The sequence below is a fragment of the Vigna radiata genome, chromosome 7 (genome assembly GCF_000741045.1).
Source record: "Vigna radiata var. radiata cultivar VC1973A chromosome 7, Vradiata_ver6, whole genome shotgun sequence".
NCBI lineage: Eukaryota > Viridiplantae > Streptophyta > Magnoliopsida > Fabales > Fabaceae > Vigna > Vigna radiata.
Window position 1 is genome coordinate 38,254,891 of NC_028357.1, and position 18,350 is coordinate 38,273,240.

The 18,350-nt window shown below is 30.7% G+C and overlaps 1 protein-coding gene across 1 annotated transcript; it reads left to right on the plus strand.

Annotated features, from left to right (window-relative positions):
• The first annotated feature begins 9,806 nt into the window (after nt 1–9,806).
• On the plus strand, nt 9,807–18,079 carry LOC106768349 (serine/threonine-protein phosphatase PP2A catalytic subunit). Its single transcript, XM_014653451.2, has 11 exons — nt 9,807–10,106; nt 12,650–12,706; nt 12,990–13,073; nt 13,725–13,796; nt 14,388–14,459; nt 14,847–14,887; nt 15,913–15,979; nt 16,971–17,162; nt 17,253–17,342; nt 17,422–17,529; nt 17,630–18,079. The coding sequence occupies exons 1-11, from the start codon at nt 10,020–10,022 to the stop codon at nt 17,693–17,695; spliced, it is 936 nt and encodes a 311-aa protein (XP_014508937.1). The 5' UTR covers nt 9,807–10,019; the 3' UTR covers nt 17,696–18,079.
• The last annotated feature ends 271 nt before the right edge of the window (nt 18,080–18,350 follow it).

An 18,350-nucleotide genomic window follows, 5' to 3' on the forward strand; every position in this document is an offset into this window, starting at 1 on the left:
ATATATATATATATATATATATATATATATATATATATATATATATATATATATATATATATATATATATATATATATATATATATGAAATAAATAAGGCATATGTAAACAATCATAATTCTCCAATCCAAAACATTAATCTTATATAAATAAAAATCAATACATGAATCTAAACATAGAATATTCAATAAAAAAATATTATTAACGCTTTTCACAATATTGTATTAAGGATGTTTTATCAATTATTGATACTTAATTATTATAAACATTTAAGGTATCCAAACTTTGGATTCAAGGTTCATAATAAGTTAAAAGTTTATAATATTATTGTAGATGCATATATTTCATATATGTATTATTTTTTCACAAGCTTTTATTAATAGATTCATAATCAAATTAATATAAGTATCACAAGGTGACTTAAACAGTCACATTCAATGTATCATTTATCACTTCACTAAGCATATAACATACACCAATGTTTAAATCAATTATAGTTTATATAGTTAAATTAATTATATAATTTACAAGAGCGTCAATTCATTAAACAAATTTAATTCAAAAACTATCTTAATTGCTTAATGTTTTATAATCCTTTTTAAACTAAAATTCATTCTGTTCACAATGTCTATAATGGTTAAAAAGTTAAACACGTATAAAAGAATAATTATATTATACATAGTATAAATCAAAATCACAATTTTTGTGAGTCTAAAAAATAGATTACTAGAAGTAATACGATGTATTAAATAATGAGACTAGTTTATTTAATATTAAAAGTTCAAAAGTATTGATAGAAGTTTAGTTAGTGAGTTTTATCATCTAAAACATATAATTTTTTTAAAACATGTTCTTTGAGAGTTCTCTACCATTTTTATAAGTATTCTCAAGTGATCACTAAAACAAGGTTTTTAACTCTATTTGATCAATTCTTGCATAAAAGTAATTTAGTTTTTGTTTTTCTCTCTAGTTTAGTACTTTTCTCATGCATGTGAGCTTTTGGTCAAAACATGTGTTCTCTAAGTCCTTTATAATACTCTTTACTAATCAATGGTTCTAGTGACATATCCTGATCATGTTTATGTAGTTTGTAGGAATAGATAAAGTTCCTTAAGCTGAGAGAGTCGTTTTAGGTCTCTAAGAGCAGCTTGAGCTTCTAACAAATAAGAGAAGCTAAATACCATTGTTCTTGAGTTCTAATGTAATCTTATTAACATGTGCATGATTGATGGTTGTGATTTATTTGAAATTAATGTTTGAATTGATTTTATCATTGTGAAAGTCCATTTAATATTTAAAATAGAGTGTAGTTTGACATGTTTGAAATTGTCTATAATTAGTGGTATAATTAAAGATTTCTGTTGGGGTTGTTGTTTGATAATGCACCTGTGTTGTTGGTCAATAGATGAAATTAAGGTATTGGTTATGTGATATTAGTGCTGAAATATGTTGTTTCCAAAATAAATGAGTGTTTATAAAATTAATTGGCTTGGTTGAGTTGTAAAACTAAGTCTATAATTATTTAAGCAAATTGGTATTCTTTTGAATGACTAAAACACATATTTGGATCAATCTTTGAGTTATGAATACCAAATTGGCCATTTGATTTGATACTTTGTTTGTCAGATCAAAGTTTGAGAATGTGTAGTTTTTTGGTATGACGTTGAACGCCACTTTTGAAACTAAGTGAACGAAAGTGTGAATGGTTTGGCGCTGAGCACTGGCAGGGAACCATTGAGCGTCAATTACCATTATAGGCGTAAAACTTAATTTCCCGATAATTCACTGAGCGATAGGTTTCTAGTGTTGAACGAGAGAAAGTACGAGAGCTTTGGTGCTAAGCATTCCTTGTTGCAAAGCCAATGCATGTTTTCTATGTATTGATTCTTGTTTTGCTTGAAGTGGTTTAAAATGAATTCAATGCATGCTTATTTGTAATTGGGAATGATTCATGGATTTTAAATATGGTAATGACTAGGTAAGACATGTGGTGTGAGAAGAATTTCAAGAAGAAGTTCTTGTAATGATGCTTTTTAGTGTATGTATTAATGTAGGGATTTTGTATTCGAGGTTATTCTGACACTCTAATAACCATTTAGTCTCAAGTAGAGAAGGGTAGGGTATGTCGTGAAGAGTAGCAAGAGGTCCTTAGTCTAGTGACTTTTCTTTGGTCATAGGATTAACCATGTGCATGATAGCTTGAGTAAACAAGTTGTCCCACCACACACAAGTGCTGGACTCTTAGAGTTCGATATCAATACATGTATCCAAATGATTAAGTCTACGTGCAATGTGTATGTTTAGGATTTGTTTGATATAAGAGTGTTTAATTGTTATATTCATAACTTAATTGTATGGATGTTTCTTTAATAAAATTAACTTACCTTTTTATTTTTGTTTGTTTGTATAATTATATTTTCTTTTGCAATTATAATTTAATTGTGTAAGCAAATGAAGAAGTTCTAGTATAACAAGTGTTGCACGACAAAGGTACAATATAAGTAATTTCATGTGCATATTTGATATTTTATAAAATTCTATTAAAATCTTTAACTTTATTACAGAGTAAGTCTCAGTATTAGAATATTGTTGTATAAAAAGTTCAGTGTTACAGTTATGATGATATAACTAAAAAGTTTAGTGTTATAGTTATCATCATATAATTATAATAACATTTTATGTTTTCTTTTTAAGTTAACTATTTTTTCTTATTAAATATGTGATGCTTTTAAAGTGAGATTATAAGTATTAAAATGAAATATTTTAATTTCAACCAAGTTTTAATTAAAATTTTTAAATCAAATTAAATCTTAATCATCCTTTATTTAAAATGAAATTTTACTCTCTCATCAAAAAGTTAAACTTCTATATAGATTTTTTTTCTCGTATAAATTTATAATTCTTATTATTCACTTTCACTCTAATTAAAATTTCAAATTCAACCTAAACTTGAACATAAAATATTCTAATAGTTATTCACTTTCTAAATAAATCTAAAATACATAATTACTAGGATAGTGTTTTTTTTTTCAGTTGAAAAAGAAAATGATAAAACACAAATACTAACATAAGAATAAATTAATAAATATTTTAGAATAAAACTTCTTGATATTTGATTGGGTAAAGAAGTGAGATATTGTATATAGGATTTGATTGTGAAATACATCAAAGAATGGAAAGGGAGGGATGAAAGAGAAAAGAATCGATATTAAGTGAAAGAAAACTAAGAAAAAAAAAAGGGTCTAACTTAGGATTTTCTTTTTCATTATTTTATTTTCACAAAAATAGTTTATGGAAACATTTATTGCCATAACTCAGAAAATTTAGTCTTTAAGAGTTGTTATGTTTTATGTTATTTTAATATTAAAATAATTTAAAGTATAAATAGAAAATTCATTAAGGGTTTTATTACCTAAAACACAAATTATATCTCTAAAACTTGTTTTTTAATCTCCATTACTTTCTCTCTTCAAGTACTAACCATATAATAATCTCTTTAAAGATTCGGAAGTGTCTAGGTGACCACGACAGTAAGATCTTCATCTTTATCCGATCTATTTTCTTGATACAGAAAGTTAATTTTTATTCTTTTTTCTTGAGTTGTATCCTCTTTCATGCATGTGATCGATCTTATGTCGCACGTGTCTCCTTAGCTTTATAGTATGTTCTTCATTATGGAATGGTTCTAACCGAGTACCCTAATCATGATTCCATATTTTGTAGGTGTAGATCGAGTTATCTGAGTTGAGGGAGTGGTTATTGGTCTTTTAGGGTTATTGAAGTTTCCTATCAAGTAAGGGGAGCTAATTGTGTGTTTATAATGTCTTAGTAAGTTGTTAATTTGTTTAGATGTGCTTTATTTGAAATGAAGTTGAATTAGTGTGATATTGAATAAATATCTTGCTGAAATATGATATTATGATAATATGATTGTTTGAAATTGAATTAAATGTGTGTTATCTGAGTTGGAAGAACTTTTATGTGAATGCTTGCTGATTGTTGATTGTTTAAATCACCTGAGATCTTACGAGGTTATAATTGCTTGAAGTCTCTTGTTACTTCTTGATGTAGTTAATAGAGTTGAGCTTTGGGCTATTTTTGGGCCTACTTTGGGATTTTAATAGGTGAAAATTTAAAGGAGTGGATTTGGGAAAAAGCTAAATGTTTGAGTTCTGTTTTTGAGTCATTTGACTTCTTTAGCCACTTAGGTCAGTAAAATATGGTTTATAACATGTAAAAGTTAAGTCGGGAGCTTTTGAGTGGTTGCTTTGATCTAGTGAAGCTCATTAATAACTAAATAAGCAAATTGGTACTCAATTTTAGATATAAACATGTTTTGAATAAATTGTAGTGTCGATGATACCAATTTGGTCATTTGGGTAGGTTTGAGAATGCAACCAAATCAATCAAGGTTTTTCATCTTTTGGTATGTTGCTCAACGGTAGTCAGCGACGCCCAAGTGGCAGAAAGCTGAAAGGTTTGGCACTCAGCGGCACAGAGATGACACTCAAGAGCTAATTTTGCAAGAGGAATGACACTCAACGACAAGGATGTGCCGCTCAGCACCATAAGCCTTTGCAAAGCTTCTCTTCTTGCAATTTTTATTGCTTCTATGGTTTTTTCCAATATTCATTTTGGCACATAAGCTTATTGTATATGATCTAGATACACTCTTTAATATATGTTTGTTTAAAATGATATGTATAATTTGTGATTGTTAGGATATTTATCCTATTTATCATAATTATATTGTGTCTAGATTACTCTAATTATCATAATTATATTGTGTCTAGATTACTCTAATTATCATAATTATATTGTGTCTAGGTTACTCTAATTATCATGATTATATTGTGTCTAGGTTACTCTAATTATCATGTACTCTTGTATCAATTTATTATTATAAATAGAAGATTATGAGAGGGATCAATCAAGCCCTCTAGAATTATTTTACAGTTTAATTCTCAAGTGTGATAAATAATGAATGCCTTGTGAATGACAATGGTGGATGTGTATTCATTTTAAGTATGTGGTAAAAGGAATTCTAAGAGGAAAATCTCGAGGTCGTGCTTAGTGTAATGTATTGTTATAGGGGCTTCGAAATGGAGGAATGTTTCTGACACTCCAATAACCATCAAATCTCAAGTCGAGAGAGATGGTTATGTGGTGAGAAGTAATAGGAACTCCTTAGCTCAAGGACAATTTGACCATAGGTTTTTGATGGATTAACCTTGTGTTGTTGTTTGGGTGGTTTGTTGTTTCACCACACGTGCACATGTCCCCTAAAAGTTCGATACCAATACATGTATCCAAGTGGTCAAGTCTAGAGTCCAGATATATGCATGTATATTTGGTAGAGCTGTCAAAATGGGTAACCCGACCCAACCCAACCCACCATGGGTTGGTCACTTAGTGAGCCAACCCAACCCGACTCATTTATCAACGAGCTGAAAAAATTTGAACCCGACTCGACCCATCACGGGTTGGTGGGTTAAATGAGTTAGCTCATTGACTCACTTAACTTTTTTTTCATCCACTTCTTCTGAAATTCTTGTGACATGTTATTTTGATCGATAAAATTGAAATAGTAATAATTGGACCAATTGATATAAAAGAAAATGAAACAAAAGAACTCTATTGTTATATATTCTAAGTTATTAAGCATAAAATTTTGCCAATTTAGTTTAATGAGATATACACAATCGTTTAACCAAGAAACTACATATAGCCATTAATAAAAATATATAGCAGAGGGGAACTTTTGGATAGACAACTGATAATGCTGATTCTTACCATTATCTAAGCATCATTTTAATAAAAATCAACTCATCTCCAGCTTGTAACTTGCTTAATCCTCTTCTTTTGTCTTGTTTTCTTAATAAGTGTGTTTTAGGCTACATTGATGTAACTTCATCACTAATCCCATTATTTTGTAGCTAAATCAGTGCTTGGAAGAATCTCCATCAATTTAAAGAGCTTAAACAACCACAAAAGCAAGCAAAACAATAAAAAAAGAGAGTTTTGGAATGTTGCCGCTGGGCTACCGCTTGAGTGTCATGTCTCTGGAATGCTGCCGCTGGGCGGTAGTTGAGCGCTCTGCTCTCTGGAAGGCTACCGCTGGGCTATCACTGGGCTACCGCTTGAGCAGTGACGATGCTGATGTGACAGATCTGGTCTATTTAGACCTGAAACGCGAATTGAAAATGGTCTTTGGTTCTTTGGAGGCGCAATTTCACTAGTGGAGCTCACAGAGGCCGTGAGGAGCTTGTGGGAACATCTTCTCCTCTTCCTTTGGGTCTCCTTCTTCTTCCATCCACCATGTTTGTAAGCTTTAGGGTTCTCCATGGAACCCTAAAGATTGGAAATGGAGAACCGGATCCATCTTGTTAGGGTTAGATGTAACCCATGAACTCTTGTGTAATAAATGATTGATTCGTATTTATATATGTCTTTTCTATCTTTTATTAGTATTCTTGTTTCCAATCTTAAAGCTTACATGTAATGGAGACGTTCATGACTTGATTTTGGGGTTTCATTGATTATGGGGACGTAAGATGGAATCTTGAACTAAAACAAGAGTCCTTGTGGTTCATTGAGCCATGGATGGGATATGATTCACATGTTGTCTTAGATCCTTGTTCTTAATGCGTGTTTGCTTGTTAGATTTTCCAAGGGATTGAAGTTTGATAAGGAAAACTTAGGCTCTTTCACCTAAGGGATTAAGGCTAGAGTGTTTTAGTGGATTGACTTAGTAAATTGATAGAGAGACGATGAAATTGGGTATACACAAGAGTGAATTGGTGAAAACTAACCTTAACATTGTCATTTCATACCATTTCTAGTCTTTTCCATTTCTAGTCTTTTCCATTTCTAAGTGCCTTCAATACCAAAATCCAACCTTGTAATTATTTGTGAATTTATCGTTTTGCACATATTCTTAAATGTTGAGTTGTTCTTGAGTCTAGACAAGTTGTTAATCACACAGTTTTCTAGTATTACGAGTCTCTTGGAAAAACGATACCTGGTCTTATCGGTTTTATTACTTGAACAATTTGGTATACTTGCCAATGATACCAACAAGTTTTTAGCGCTGTTGCCGGGGACTCGTGTCAATACTAGACTTTTGTGCAATTTCTAACTTGTTTAGACTTGATTTTGTATATAAAACTAACTCTTTTATCGTAAATAGATTTTCACTTTTATTTGGGCTAATTTGTGGCTTTAGCCTAGTTGTGTCTAAGTGTTTGTAGGGGGATGTTCACATAAGGAGGACTGCAGCCTCAAAAGCATCGTGTAGACCTTGAGATTGAAGGACTTATAGGACACAAGGAGACAACTAGCTTGAGCACCACAAGCTGCCCCAAATTCTCCCTTCCTTGAAGATGCTCCAAGTGTTTAGTGAAAGAAGAAGAAGAAAGGGAGAAGCAAAAGAGATAGACTAGTCACCACCACCCTTTGATGAGAGACAAAGAACTCAAGCCTTGCAAGCCAAAGTTGATCAAGAGGATTGAGTGTTTGAAGATGTCAAGGTAGTAGAAGAACTAAGATGAAGAATTTTAACCTATGAGAATTGATTTGGTGACTAGAAAGTGAGTCAGGAAGGGTTGGTGAGGAGGAGCACACCAACAATAATATTTGCACTTCAATAGTTTCATCGTCAAGCTAATGACATTAAACAAACGCTTTTGGGAGACAACTCAATTTTCTTACCCTTTTTACTTGTGTATGTGTATTTTTTCATGTTATGTGCTTCTATGTGTTTCAATTTCAATTAATTACTTGTGTTATGCATGTAATAATATCCTAATAGTTTTAAAATTATAATTTTTAGGAGGTTATATGTAAAATTCTAAACATTCATCCATTAATATTATTTGAAATAACGAAATATTTTTATAAACTATTTCTAATATTCCACCCTTATCTTTATTCAAATAGTTTTTTTCTAGAGTTAAAAGTTTGTATGGAAAAAATTAAAAAGGGTTAGTTTTAAGAATTCTAAAATTATAATTAACTTTTAAATTTAAAAAAAAGACTTTTTTTAATTAAATTTCAAAATATTAAAATTTAAATGATAATATTACTAATAATAATAACAACAATAAAGATTATAATAAAAACAATGATAAATTTTATAATCCATAATGAATATTTTTTGGTTTATATAATTTATTTTTCTATTTTACATTTAATAATACTTTAAAGTCATAATATAAATTTTAATAACACTTTAAAGTGATATTAAATAATTTTAATGGAAGACATTATAGAAAAAAAAATAATCTCTCTACTTTCTGCATCTAACTAATTTTTTCTATCATTTAATAAACGTGCAATATATTATTATATGTTTAATTATCTTATTTTTATATAACAATAAAATTACATAAAATAAAAATTATATATATATATATATTAAATTATATATGCTTGTTTATAAAAAATAAAAAGATAATATAATGAATAAAAATGAACATAGAGGGTATTTTTATTAATATATAATCTTTAATGATATATATAAAAGGATTTCCTGTTTAACACACACATTATATATGTCTATTTTATTTTTAATTTTATTTTAATACTGAAAAACATAAAACAAAAACAAATTAAGTAATTATAAACATTTATTCAAAAACACAAGCTACAAAATATTTTTTTATGTAATTACTATTATCATTGTTAATTTTATTTTCTTAAAAAAATATAAGGATAGGAGGTGCTCTTTTTTATTAATAACACAGAATAAGGATTCTTCTATTTTATATACAAAATTTATATTTTCATTTTACCCTTAATTATATTTTAAAATTAAAAACATAAGCTATTAGTGAAATTGAATCATACAAATTTTAATTACTCCACAAAATATATATATATATATATATATATATATATTTCAATTATATATAGATAATTGAAAAAATATTTTATTTCAATTATCAATTATATATTTATATCACAATATATAAAGATCATTCTCATATTTTATGTATATATTTATATATCTTACTTTAATTATATTTTAATTTTAAGAAAAAATATAAAATATTATTGTAGTAGAAACTGTTGCATACATTCTTATCACTCCACACTGATACTTTTTCATACAACTATGTAATTTAATTGTTACTTAAAAATTATGTTTATTTAAATTATAAATCACATTAAATATGAAAGCAGTACAAATATTATATTTGAATAAATTTATAAATTAATATAAATATTAATTTTAAACCCATTCAAATAAGATACAATAGTATAATTGAACCCGCAGACTATTATCCCTAGCATCAATACTAACGATAAAAAATCATGATAATAGGAAAAAAATTATAATAAAATTGAAAGTTAATTATATATATATATATATATATATATATAATTCATTTTTCCTTTCTAAAAGTATAAAATTAAGTTACATTTTAAGTGTTCACAACAATACTTAGATTTATTTTAATAAGCTTTAGATAGATCCAATGTCGGGCACCATGGTGTATCCTTTATCCCAAAATTAAAATAAATTTGAACAACATGAATTCATGACATACATCAGAATATAAAATATTTATTATAAACTAAAATTATAATGTATATATTTTGTTGGTGAAGACATTATCCATACATTAATATTCTACAATCCTCAAAATCTAAAATATTAATTAAACAAGAAGAAATATAAAATTACTACTGAGAGTTGGTGCATTTTAATTAAAAGAACTTTACAATATTAAAATCTAAATGTGAAGTTCCAATGTGTAATTGCAATTTTGCCCTCTGAAAAAAGGAGTGGTTATCGAACAAAAGGAGCACACACGGGGAGCCTCCAATGCTTTGGTTTCTTCACCACCACCATCCTTCACCTCATTCTCTCTCTCTCTAAAACCAGAAACAATAAACACAAACGGAAAAGGCAAAAGGGGTTTTCCTAGTGAGATCTAGGGTTTCCATCGATTCGGTGAGAGGATATTCATCAAAAGACCTCGGCAAGGTAAGGTTAGGAGGTGGAGTACTAGAGCATGGATTCCGTGCCTTCGAATTCACATGGAAACCTCGATGAGCAGATTTCTCAGCTCATGCAGTGCAAACCCTTGTCCGAGCAAGAGGTAACATTCAGATAGCTTTTTTTTCTTCTTTTGAGTTTTACTCATTTTTTAAGCAAATGTCACGCCGATTGAGGAAATTTCTTCTAGTTTCTCATCGCTTTTGTGCCTTTTGCTCAAATTGCTTCTCTACCATCGATCCATGGATATTGTAGTGAAATTTGGACAGATTTTTCTTTGGTGTAATCTGTCTTCTCATGAAATTGTAATGGTGTCTAGAATGAGTCTTTTGTTGGAAAATTCCTTCAGATTTGTAGGATTTTCGGCAAGTTATTGTAGGTTTTGAATTTATTTTGAGCATATCATTTCATTGTGGTTTGTCAGTTTTAGTCCTAAATCTATTGGTCACCATTAACTTTGGTGTTTCTGCATTTAAGGAGCCTATATTGTTAGCATTGGCTTAGGATTATTTGAAATTGAGGAAAATATATATTTCTATATTTCTGTGTATTGTATGATTATATGAATGGTATGGATTTATAAGAAATGCAGGCTGACTGGATTCATACCTTAGGGAAAGGAATAAGTGCTATTGAATGAATGCTTCCTCCCATTAACTCTGCCAGTTAAGAACAGTGATCCCGATTTGTAAGAAATAAAAAATACAAGATGTGTTTTCATCAGGATAAGTTAGGGTGATTGAATTTGTTCCTAGTTTGCTGATTCATGGAGTTGTGTGTACTAGTTATGATGGCACTATGCTAGAAGAGAAGTTAGTCTTCCCTTTTTGTCTTTGTTTTGTTGGGATTCTATTATGAAGAAATTTAAGCTTAGTTTTTGGGAATGTTATTCGAGTCATGGCTACAGCGACATTAAGCATGATGCATGAAGTTTGTCTTATTTCATACAATTAAAAAAGTGTGAATTTAATGGCAGCATTAATTTGTCTCCTTGCACTTGTAGAGTGCCTGCAAAACTGGAGGGAAATAGTTAGAGCAGTTGAATGTGCTGGTTAATAATTAATGACCAAAAATTCCTTACTGCTTTGTCCTACTGCCTATCTTGTGAAGCATCTGTATTAGTAAAGTTAGACATTGACAATTAGTTTTATTTTCATTTTGTTATTCACACATGTCATTGTAATTGATGGGTGGGATTTAGGGAATCAGAAGAAAGTGCTATGTAGGAGTTTGTGGGTTCAGAGCAATTTCCCTTTTTTGCAAAGTTACTAGCAACAACCTGCTACTGTGGTGATGTGGGGTTAGAGGATCCTCTAGCCGCTTTAATCGCAATGTCGTGTTGTGTTTTTGCTTTTTACAAATCATGGACGAGGTCATGTCCATTCACAGACAAATTCTCATCTCTAGAGGCCACTATTTGGAACATGATGAAATCCTTGTTTTTTTTATCTACCTTTCTTATTACTGCAACTGATTTTTGGGACTTCTTTTGTGATTTTAAAATTTAAACATACTTTTTTTTTTTTTCTGAATCAAAGGGATTTTAGGTTTTCAAATATGACCTCTCCACCCACTATAAAAAATGTGCTATATCCTCTTTGTGGTTGGCCACTCCATGCTGGTATTTGTGAAGGATAATTATGGTCCAGACATATGATTTATGGCTAAACCTGTTGCTTTTCTAGCAAACTCAGCCCTTGTTTTCACCTCTTTTGTCTTTGATCTGTTGCCTCTGTATTGTATAACTTCTGCTTATATCCAGACTGACTTTTAATGATTTGATGAATATACCTCTCATCATATTTTCATAAACATACCTTGAACTTTTGTAATTTTTTATTTTCAATATTGCACTCAAAATCTTCACTATAGAAGTCATCTTCCTTAATACTATTCTGGTTATATCCAGATTGACTTTTGGTGATTTGATGAATATTCCTCTCATCATATTTTCATAAACATGCCTTGAACTTTTGTAATTTTTTATTTTCAATATTGCACTCAAAATCTTCACTATAGAAGTCATCTTCCTTCATACTATTCTGCTACAGTATCATTCTTATCCACTATCTTGCATTTTGTAGATGGCCACTTCACAGGTCTATACTGCATTAACAACACTTTGTTTTTGGGGAAAGATGTCCTCCAAACTGAACCAATCAATTTTTCCTATTTGGGAACAAATCAATTTGTTTCCAATTGGACAACTAAACATAAACAATCACTCCCAACCAGTTTGTTTTGTTTTGAAATAATGATCCAACTTTACCTTTTCTAGTCTGTGGCCAAATTAACATCATATTGGCTATAACAAATTTCTGATAGAAAAGTCACGTAAGTTGTATATCTAGTTTTGCTTCATTGCTGACTCTCTGACTCCACATATCTACGTATATTTTCATCTCTCAATCTAAAGAATAGAATGCGTTCAATCTTTATTGAATATATGATTTAGGTTGATTTGCTTTCATAAAAGAAAACCAAAAGATGTAGAACATAAATAATGTTGTGCTTATTTTATTTTATTTTATTCCATTAATTGTTCGATTTTACTCTACTCTGTAAATAGCCTTGACATTGAGGGTGTCGTGATTCCTTTTTATTCAGTGATCCCACTTTTATTCCGTGCTGCACTTGTGTATGCAGGTAAGGATCTTGTGTGATAAGGCAAAAGAGATTTTGATGGAAGAGAGCAATGTGCAGGTCTGTCTAATTTTTATAATTTATGTCAGCATGTTTAGTTTATACTTATTTGCTTTTCAGGTTAGGGGATTTTTCTTTGAATTAGTTTATTGCGCCAACATTGTCTACGGGCCCCTTTTCCTTTCATTTTTTCACCATTATTTATCAAGTTCTAACTAACCACCCTTTATGATGGTCTTTTACTTTGTTTTATGAGTTTCTTTGTAGGACTTTAACACCTGATGTTTTCTGAATAAATAAAAAAAAAAAACTAAAAGGATTTTTCATTTACCTATAATTGCAGCCTGTTAAAAGTCCTGTTACAATTTGTGGTGATATCCATGGGCAGTTTCATGATCTTGCAGAGCTTTTTCGCATTGGAGGAAAGGTATTTTTCTTATGATAGTTGGTTTTATATTCAACATTTATCTATTAAATTTATGTTGACTAGATCATATAGATTTTATTTATAAGTTTGAGATAAATAGTACTTGGAATTCAGGAAATTCTGTGGCTTTCACGTTGTATTGTGAAATTAAGTTTGATTTGTTTCTTATGCCATAGTAAAACACTCTTAATTAAATGTTTACATCAGTGTGGTCCTTCCAGTTGCCAGATGCTGTATTCTAATTTGGAATTTGGGTAGCAGCAATACAATAGAAAATTTCTTTTTGAGTTTCTCATAGTCTAAAAATTAGTAGATCCACAAATTTGCATGCATGTAATTAGGGAGTATTATTGTGCTTGGATTTTTATTGGACATGGTAATATACTGGATGGAAAGTCACGAAACACTCATGTGCAGTTTGATCTGATTCTTAATTTCTAAGGCAGCTGCCCCAAAGTTTTATTTTTATTTGAGAAACATGCTAAATCAGTTTCATTACTCAGCTTCTCACTATCTTATTTTAAATTTGAAAACAAATGTATTTGTGTTTATTTTCTTCTTGGGTGAATCATTATTTTTTTTCTTGCTTCTAGTTGAAATATGAAATTTATTGATTACATACTGATTTCTAGTCACTATTTTTGTTGGTAGTGTCCAGATACAAATTACTTGTTTATGGGAGACTATGTTGACCGTGGCTATTATTCTGTGGAAACTGTTACGGTAAATATGAACTATTGTACTTTATTATTTTTGAGAGTTCAGCTTCATCATGAAATATTTTTTTTTTTTACTTTTCAAAAGTTATATGTGATTATTTGATTAGGATGTTCTAGTGAAATGTCATTGGTGATTTGATATCTGCTTAGAGGAGTATTTTTGTATTAGTGATTTGATATCTGTTTTGTTTTTGAACATTCCTTATGCTGGACTATAACTATTATTAGAGATCTCACATCAACTATAAATATGACCACATCATACTATGTAAGTGGGTGCAAACCCCATCTTATAAGCTAGTTTTTTGTGAGAATAAGTTAGATTTAGATTTAAAGTCTATATAAGGGAGTGCAAACTCCATCTTATAAGCCATAATTATATTACATGTGTACATAATACATTGTGTCTATTGAACATGTGGGATACCATTGTATTACACTAACATATAAATAAACATCAACTTGTGGGGATATATGTATGACATTTAAACTGATTTTGTGGCACAAGTTGATGACAGCTATTTTTTAATTGCATATTTAAGATGGTGTGTCTTTTTGTAACATTTTTGGTGCTAATTCCAAAATAATAATGCAGCTTTTGGTTGCCCTTAAAGTGCGTTATCGACAACGTATCACCATTCTGAGGGGAAATCATGAAAGTCGCCAGGTTTGTTGTTTTAAAATTATGCGAACTTCCTGACAGTAGTGAATTACAGATTAGATTAAAAATCATATTTTGGCCCTTGGAGGTAGCATAGTCTGTACCATTTGAGTTCATGACACATTTTGTCTGTTAAAATACTACTGTATTTTCATATTGCTGTGAATTGAATGCTTTCATACGTCCATCTTGAGGAAATCATTTAGTATCTCATGAACCAAAGTTGCTTATAAAAATACTATACCATTAATTTCAGAAAGTAGTTAGAGTTAGAACTTCTTTTAAGCAACTGACTATAGTACTGTGTACATCATCAATTTAATTGTTTATTCAGTCTTTTTTGTATTTTTTTAGCTTTGAATGGTAATGGCTGATCTTAGCTTTCTGTTGCAGATTACTCAAGTTTATGGGTTTTATGATGAGTGCTTACGGAAGTGAGTACCTGCTAAATTCATTATTTATGGGTGCTTTTGTTTGAGATAATATTTGTTTGGGATCATCTTTTTCTTTTATTAGTCTAAATTTTTTTACTGCTTATCCTATATTCCTTATTAGCACTGTAATCAATGTGTAATCCTTCATGTTATCTGTAATGGATTTAATTTACCTTTTTTGGACGTGCCACTGAGGTGATCTAAAAGTTATTATAAAAGTGGTATTCGTATTGTTATTTTTCCCTTTGTAGAGCTTGCTGTATAAAATTCTCGTTTTTAGCATATTATTAGGTAGTTATTTTCTTATTCCCCAATTGATGATTTCAACAACTGCAACAACAGCCTTTATACCATTTGGTGACATTGATGAAAAATAAAGTATTATTTGTCTCTCCAATAGATAGCAAAGACTTTTAATTAGATAAACCTTCAGTATCAGAAAACATTTCGCCTTTGTAATTAAGGTTTTCACTGGCAGTTAAGTTAGGTTTTACTCAGATTGTTAAGCTTTGATATATGATCCGGGTCACTTGCATGCAACATGGAATTCCTGAATTAAGTAGTAAGCAATTAAATTACTTAGGTATTTTATCTGCATCTTCATTGGTTGATGTGATTTAATAAAAATTACAGACATGATTTTAATTGCGTTCTATGTTTAAGGATTTGCAAACAAACTAATTTATGGACCCTATACGAATGTGGTGGGTCCTGCCATTCTGAGTGAATAAGTTGTATATATTATTATAAAATATACCAAATTAATTTTTTAGTGAAGGTTGATTTGGAATTCATATCGTGCTGTGGTACCATGGTCTTTTGCTGGTGTGTTTTTGTTGTCTTTTGGTGTGATTAAATTTATATAGCATTTGTTTTTTTATTCATTTTTAATCCTTTGTGTGTGTGTGTGTTTGTGTGTGTGTGTGTGTGTGTGTGTGTGTGTATATAGATATATTTCTTTTTATAGCTTGCATATTTGAAGTTGTGCAGTCCTGTAGTATTGAATGTTTTTATTTGATTTGCAGGTATGGTTCTGCTAATGTTTGGAAGATCTTTACAGATTTGTTTGACTACTTTCCATTGACAGCATTGGTTAGTATACCGTCATTTCATAATGTTGGAAAGTACCATGGGATATTTTGTTAGATTCTCATTATTCTCAGCCCTATGGTAGTTTGTTTGTTTCAATGGTTGATGGTGCAATTAGTGTGCTGGCTACATGTAAGATTGTGGCATGTGGCCAGATGTAATCTGCTGGACCGGATGATCTCACTGCCCCTCAAAATTCCCCCCTGATCAGGAATCACATGTCACCTGGTCCCCGAATGTCACTTACTGAGAGTCTAGGTCTAGCTGTAACCCTTTTCTTTTAAAAAAGCTCGAAGCCCCATCTCATGACAGCAATTGCATCCTATTTTTCTAACCTTTTGATCTCGTTTGAAATCTTCTGCTCCTTTCTGTTTTTATTCCTAAGTCATTTTTATCTATTTGTGACTAAAACATCATTCTGATCTATTTGTGCTCTGCTTTCTGTGTGGAAGCAAGGGCTGACAGAAGAAGTTTGTGGTTTTTGTGTTTCTGAAACCTAAGAAACGGGATTTTGGGCCTTTCTTTTAAAATAAAACCACTCTTGGATCTATGGTTGAATTTTATGTTGTCTCCTTTCGCATCTTGTATTTTTTATTATTACTAATAAAATATAAAATGAGATTGAGATATTAGTAGTATAATGCCAAAAATATGAATTTATATGCAGCATACACATACTATGAAATTTTTAGGATCTTACAATCCTTTTTTCAATGTCATGATTGATGATCGTTAGCACCCTTCGCTTCCTTTTCCGTAGTAGAATTTTGATTTTAACATTATTTCCTATTTCCGTGTGCTTTTTGTTCTTGGTACTCTGAACTCAGTATCATTCTTTTTAAGCTGTGTCTCTGATTTGTTTCTGAAAAAATGTGCCCCCATTTTTGTAATTTTCATGTTATGCAGCTCAATCAATTGCAGTTCCCGTATTTCAATGGATTCCGGTTTTTAAATAATTGAATGGTGCTTAAGTTTGATATGTTAACTTTGGTAGGTTGAATCTGAAATATTTTGTCTTCATGGTGGATTGTCACCATCTATTGAAACCCTCGATAACATACGTAATTTTGATCGCGTACAAGAAGTTCCTCATGAGGGACCCATGTGTGATCTTCTGTGGTCGGATCCGGATGATCGTTGTGGTTGGGGCATCTCTCCTAGAGGTGCTGGATATACCTTTGGGCAGGTAATCCTGTTTTATATCTAACAAGGTTGTACTATTTTCATTTGTCATCATTACCTTTTTTTATTGCTTACGCAAATTGCTGTTGTGTAGGACATATCTGAGCAATTTAATCATACCAATAACTTGAAGCTGATTGCTAGAGCTCACCAGCTGGTTATGGAAGGATATAACTGGGGCCATGTAAATACTTCATATCATTTAGTTTGTTTTTGTATTCATTCGTTGTGGTAAATAGATGATAAATAGTCCCTTGTTACAGGATCAAAAGGTGGTTACTATCTTTAGTGCACCTAATTACTGTTACCGTTGTGGGAACATGGCATCAATTCTCGAGGTTGATGACTGCAAAGGACACACATTCATTCAGGTTGAGCTTTCCTTTTTTTATTAGATGTTCCAATTATTCTTTAGCTGGTTTTGCATTAAGCAATATGTTGGATCTATACTGATTATATTTGTAATCTCAGTTTGAACCAGCTCCAAGGAGGGGAGAGCCAGATGTAACCAGGAGAACGCCTGACTATTTCCTATGATACTCCTTTGATTTAGTTGCTGTTACCAGCACAGCAACTGATGCCCTGCAGTAATCCGCAAGCTCATCTACTTGTCCAAATCAGAGCCATGAATCATCTTGATACTTATATTTTCGAAGTTAGGCTTGGCTGGATGTGTTATTTAGTTGAATTATAACTGAATCTTTCCAAGAGGAAGCTGAGCAGTAGGCGATGCTATTGTGGGCATGTGTATCATTCCAGCTTGCAATGTATCAATTTTAATGTTTTTTCCCCAATTTTCCTTCTCTATTTATTTAAAACTCTTGGCCTTTCTTTTCTTAATTTAGGATTATTAAGGGGGTGGGTTTCTGTAGATGGATAATGCTTTAACATATCTTAATGAGTGTTTTGTGATTCTTTACCCGCCTTGTGAGTCTTGATTTTACACCAAATGAGTTTGAATTGAAAGTGAGAGAGGGACGCATCTATGTCGAGTTTAAGGTGATTTTCATGATGATTATGATATTCATCCTCGGATAACCATAGCGAAAAATTATTTATCTTAAAAAACATTATCTTCTATGGTAATTCAAATGCCGTATTTTTGTATATGAATATATATTTTTATTTCCTACCTGGTCAGTTAGTTATTATTTTCCTCGATTTTTTTATTAAGTTCTGGAAGGATTTCTCA

What these genes read in the sequence shown, in the direction of transcription:
- LOC106768349 (XM_014653451.2), top strand. Translation starts at nt 10,020, where the DNA reads ATGGATTCCGTGCCTTCGAATTCACATGGAAACCTCGATGAGCAGATT. An exon ending in AACCCTTGTCCGAGCAAGAG is followed by an intron (nt 10,107 to 12,649) that starts GTAACATTCAGA and finishes TTGTGTATGCAG; the next exon opens with GTAAGGATCTTGTGTGATAA. An exon ending in TGGAAGAGAGCAATGTGCAG is followed by an intron (nt 12,707 to 12,989) that starts GTCTGTCTAATT and finishes CTATAATTGCAG; the next exon opens with CCTGTTAAAAGTCCTGTTAC.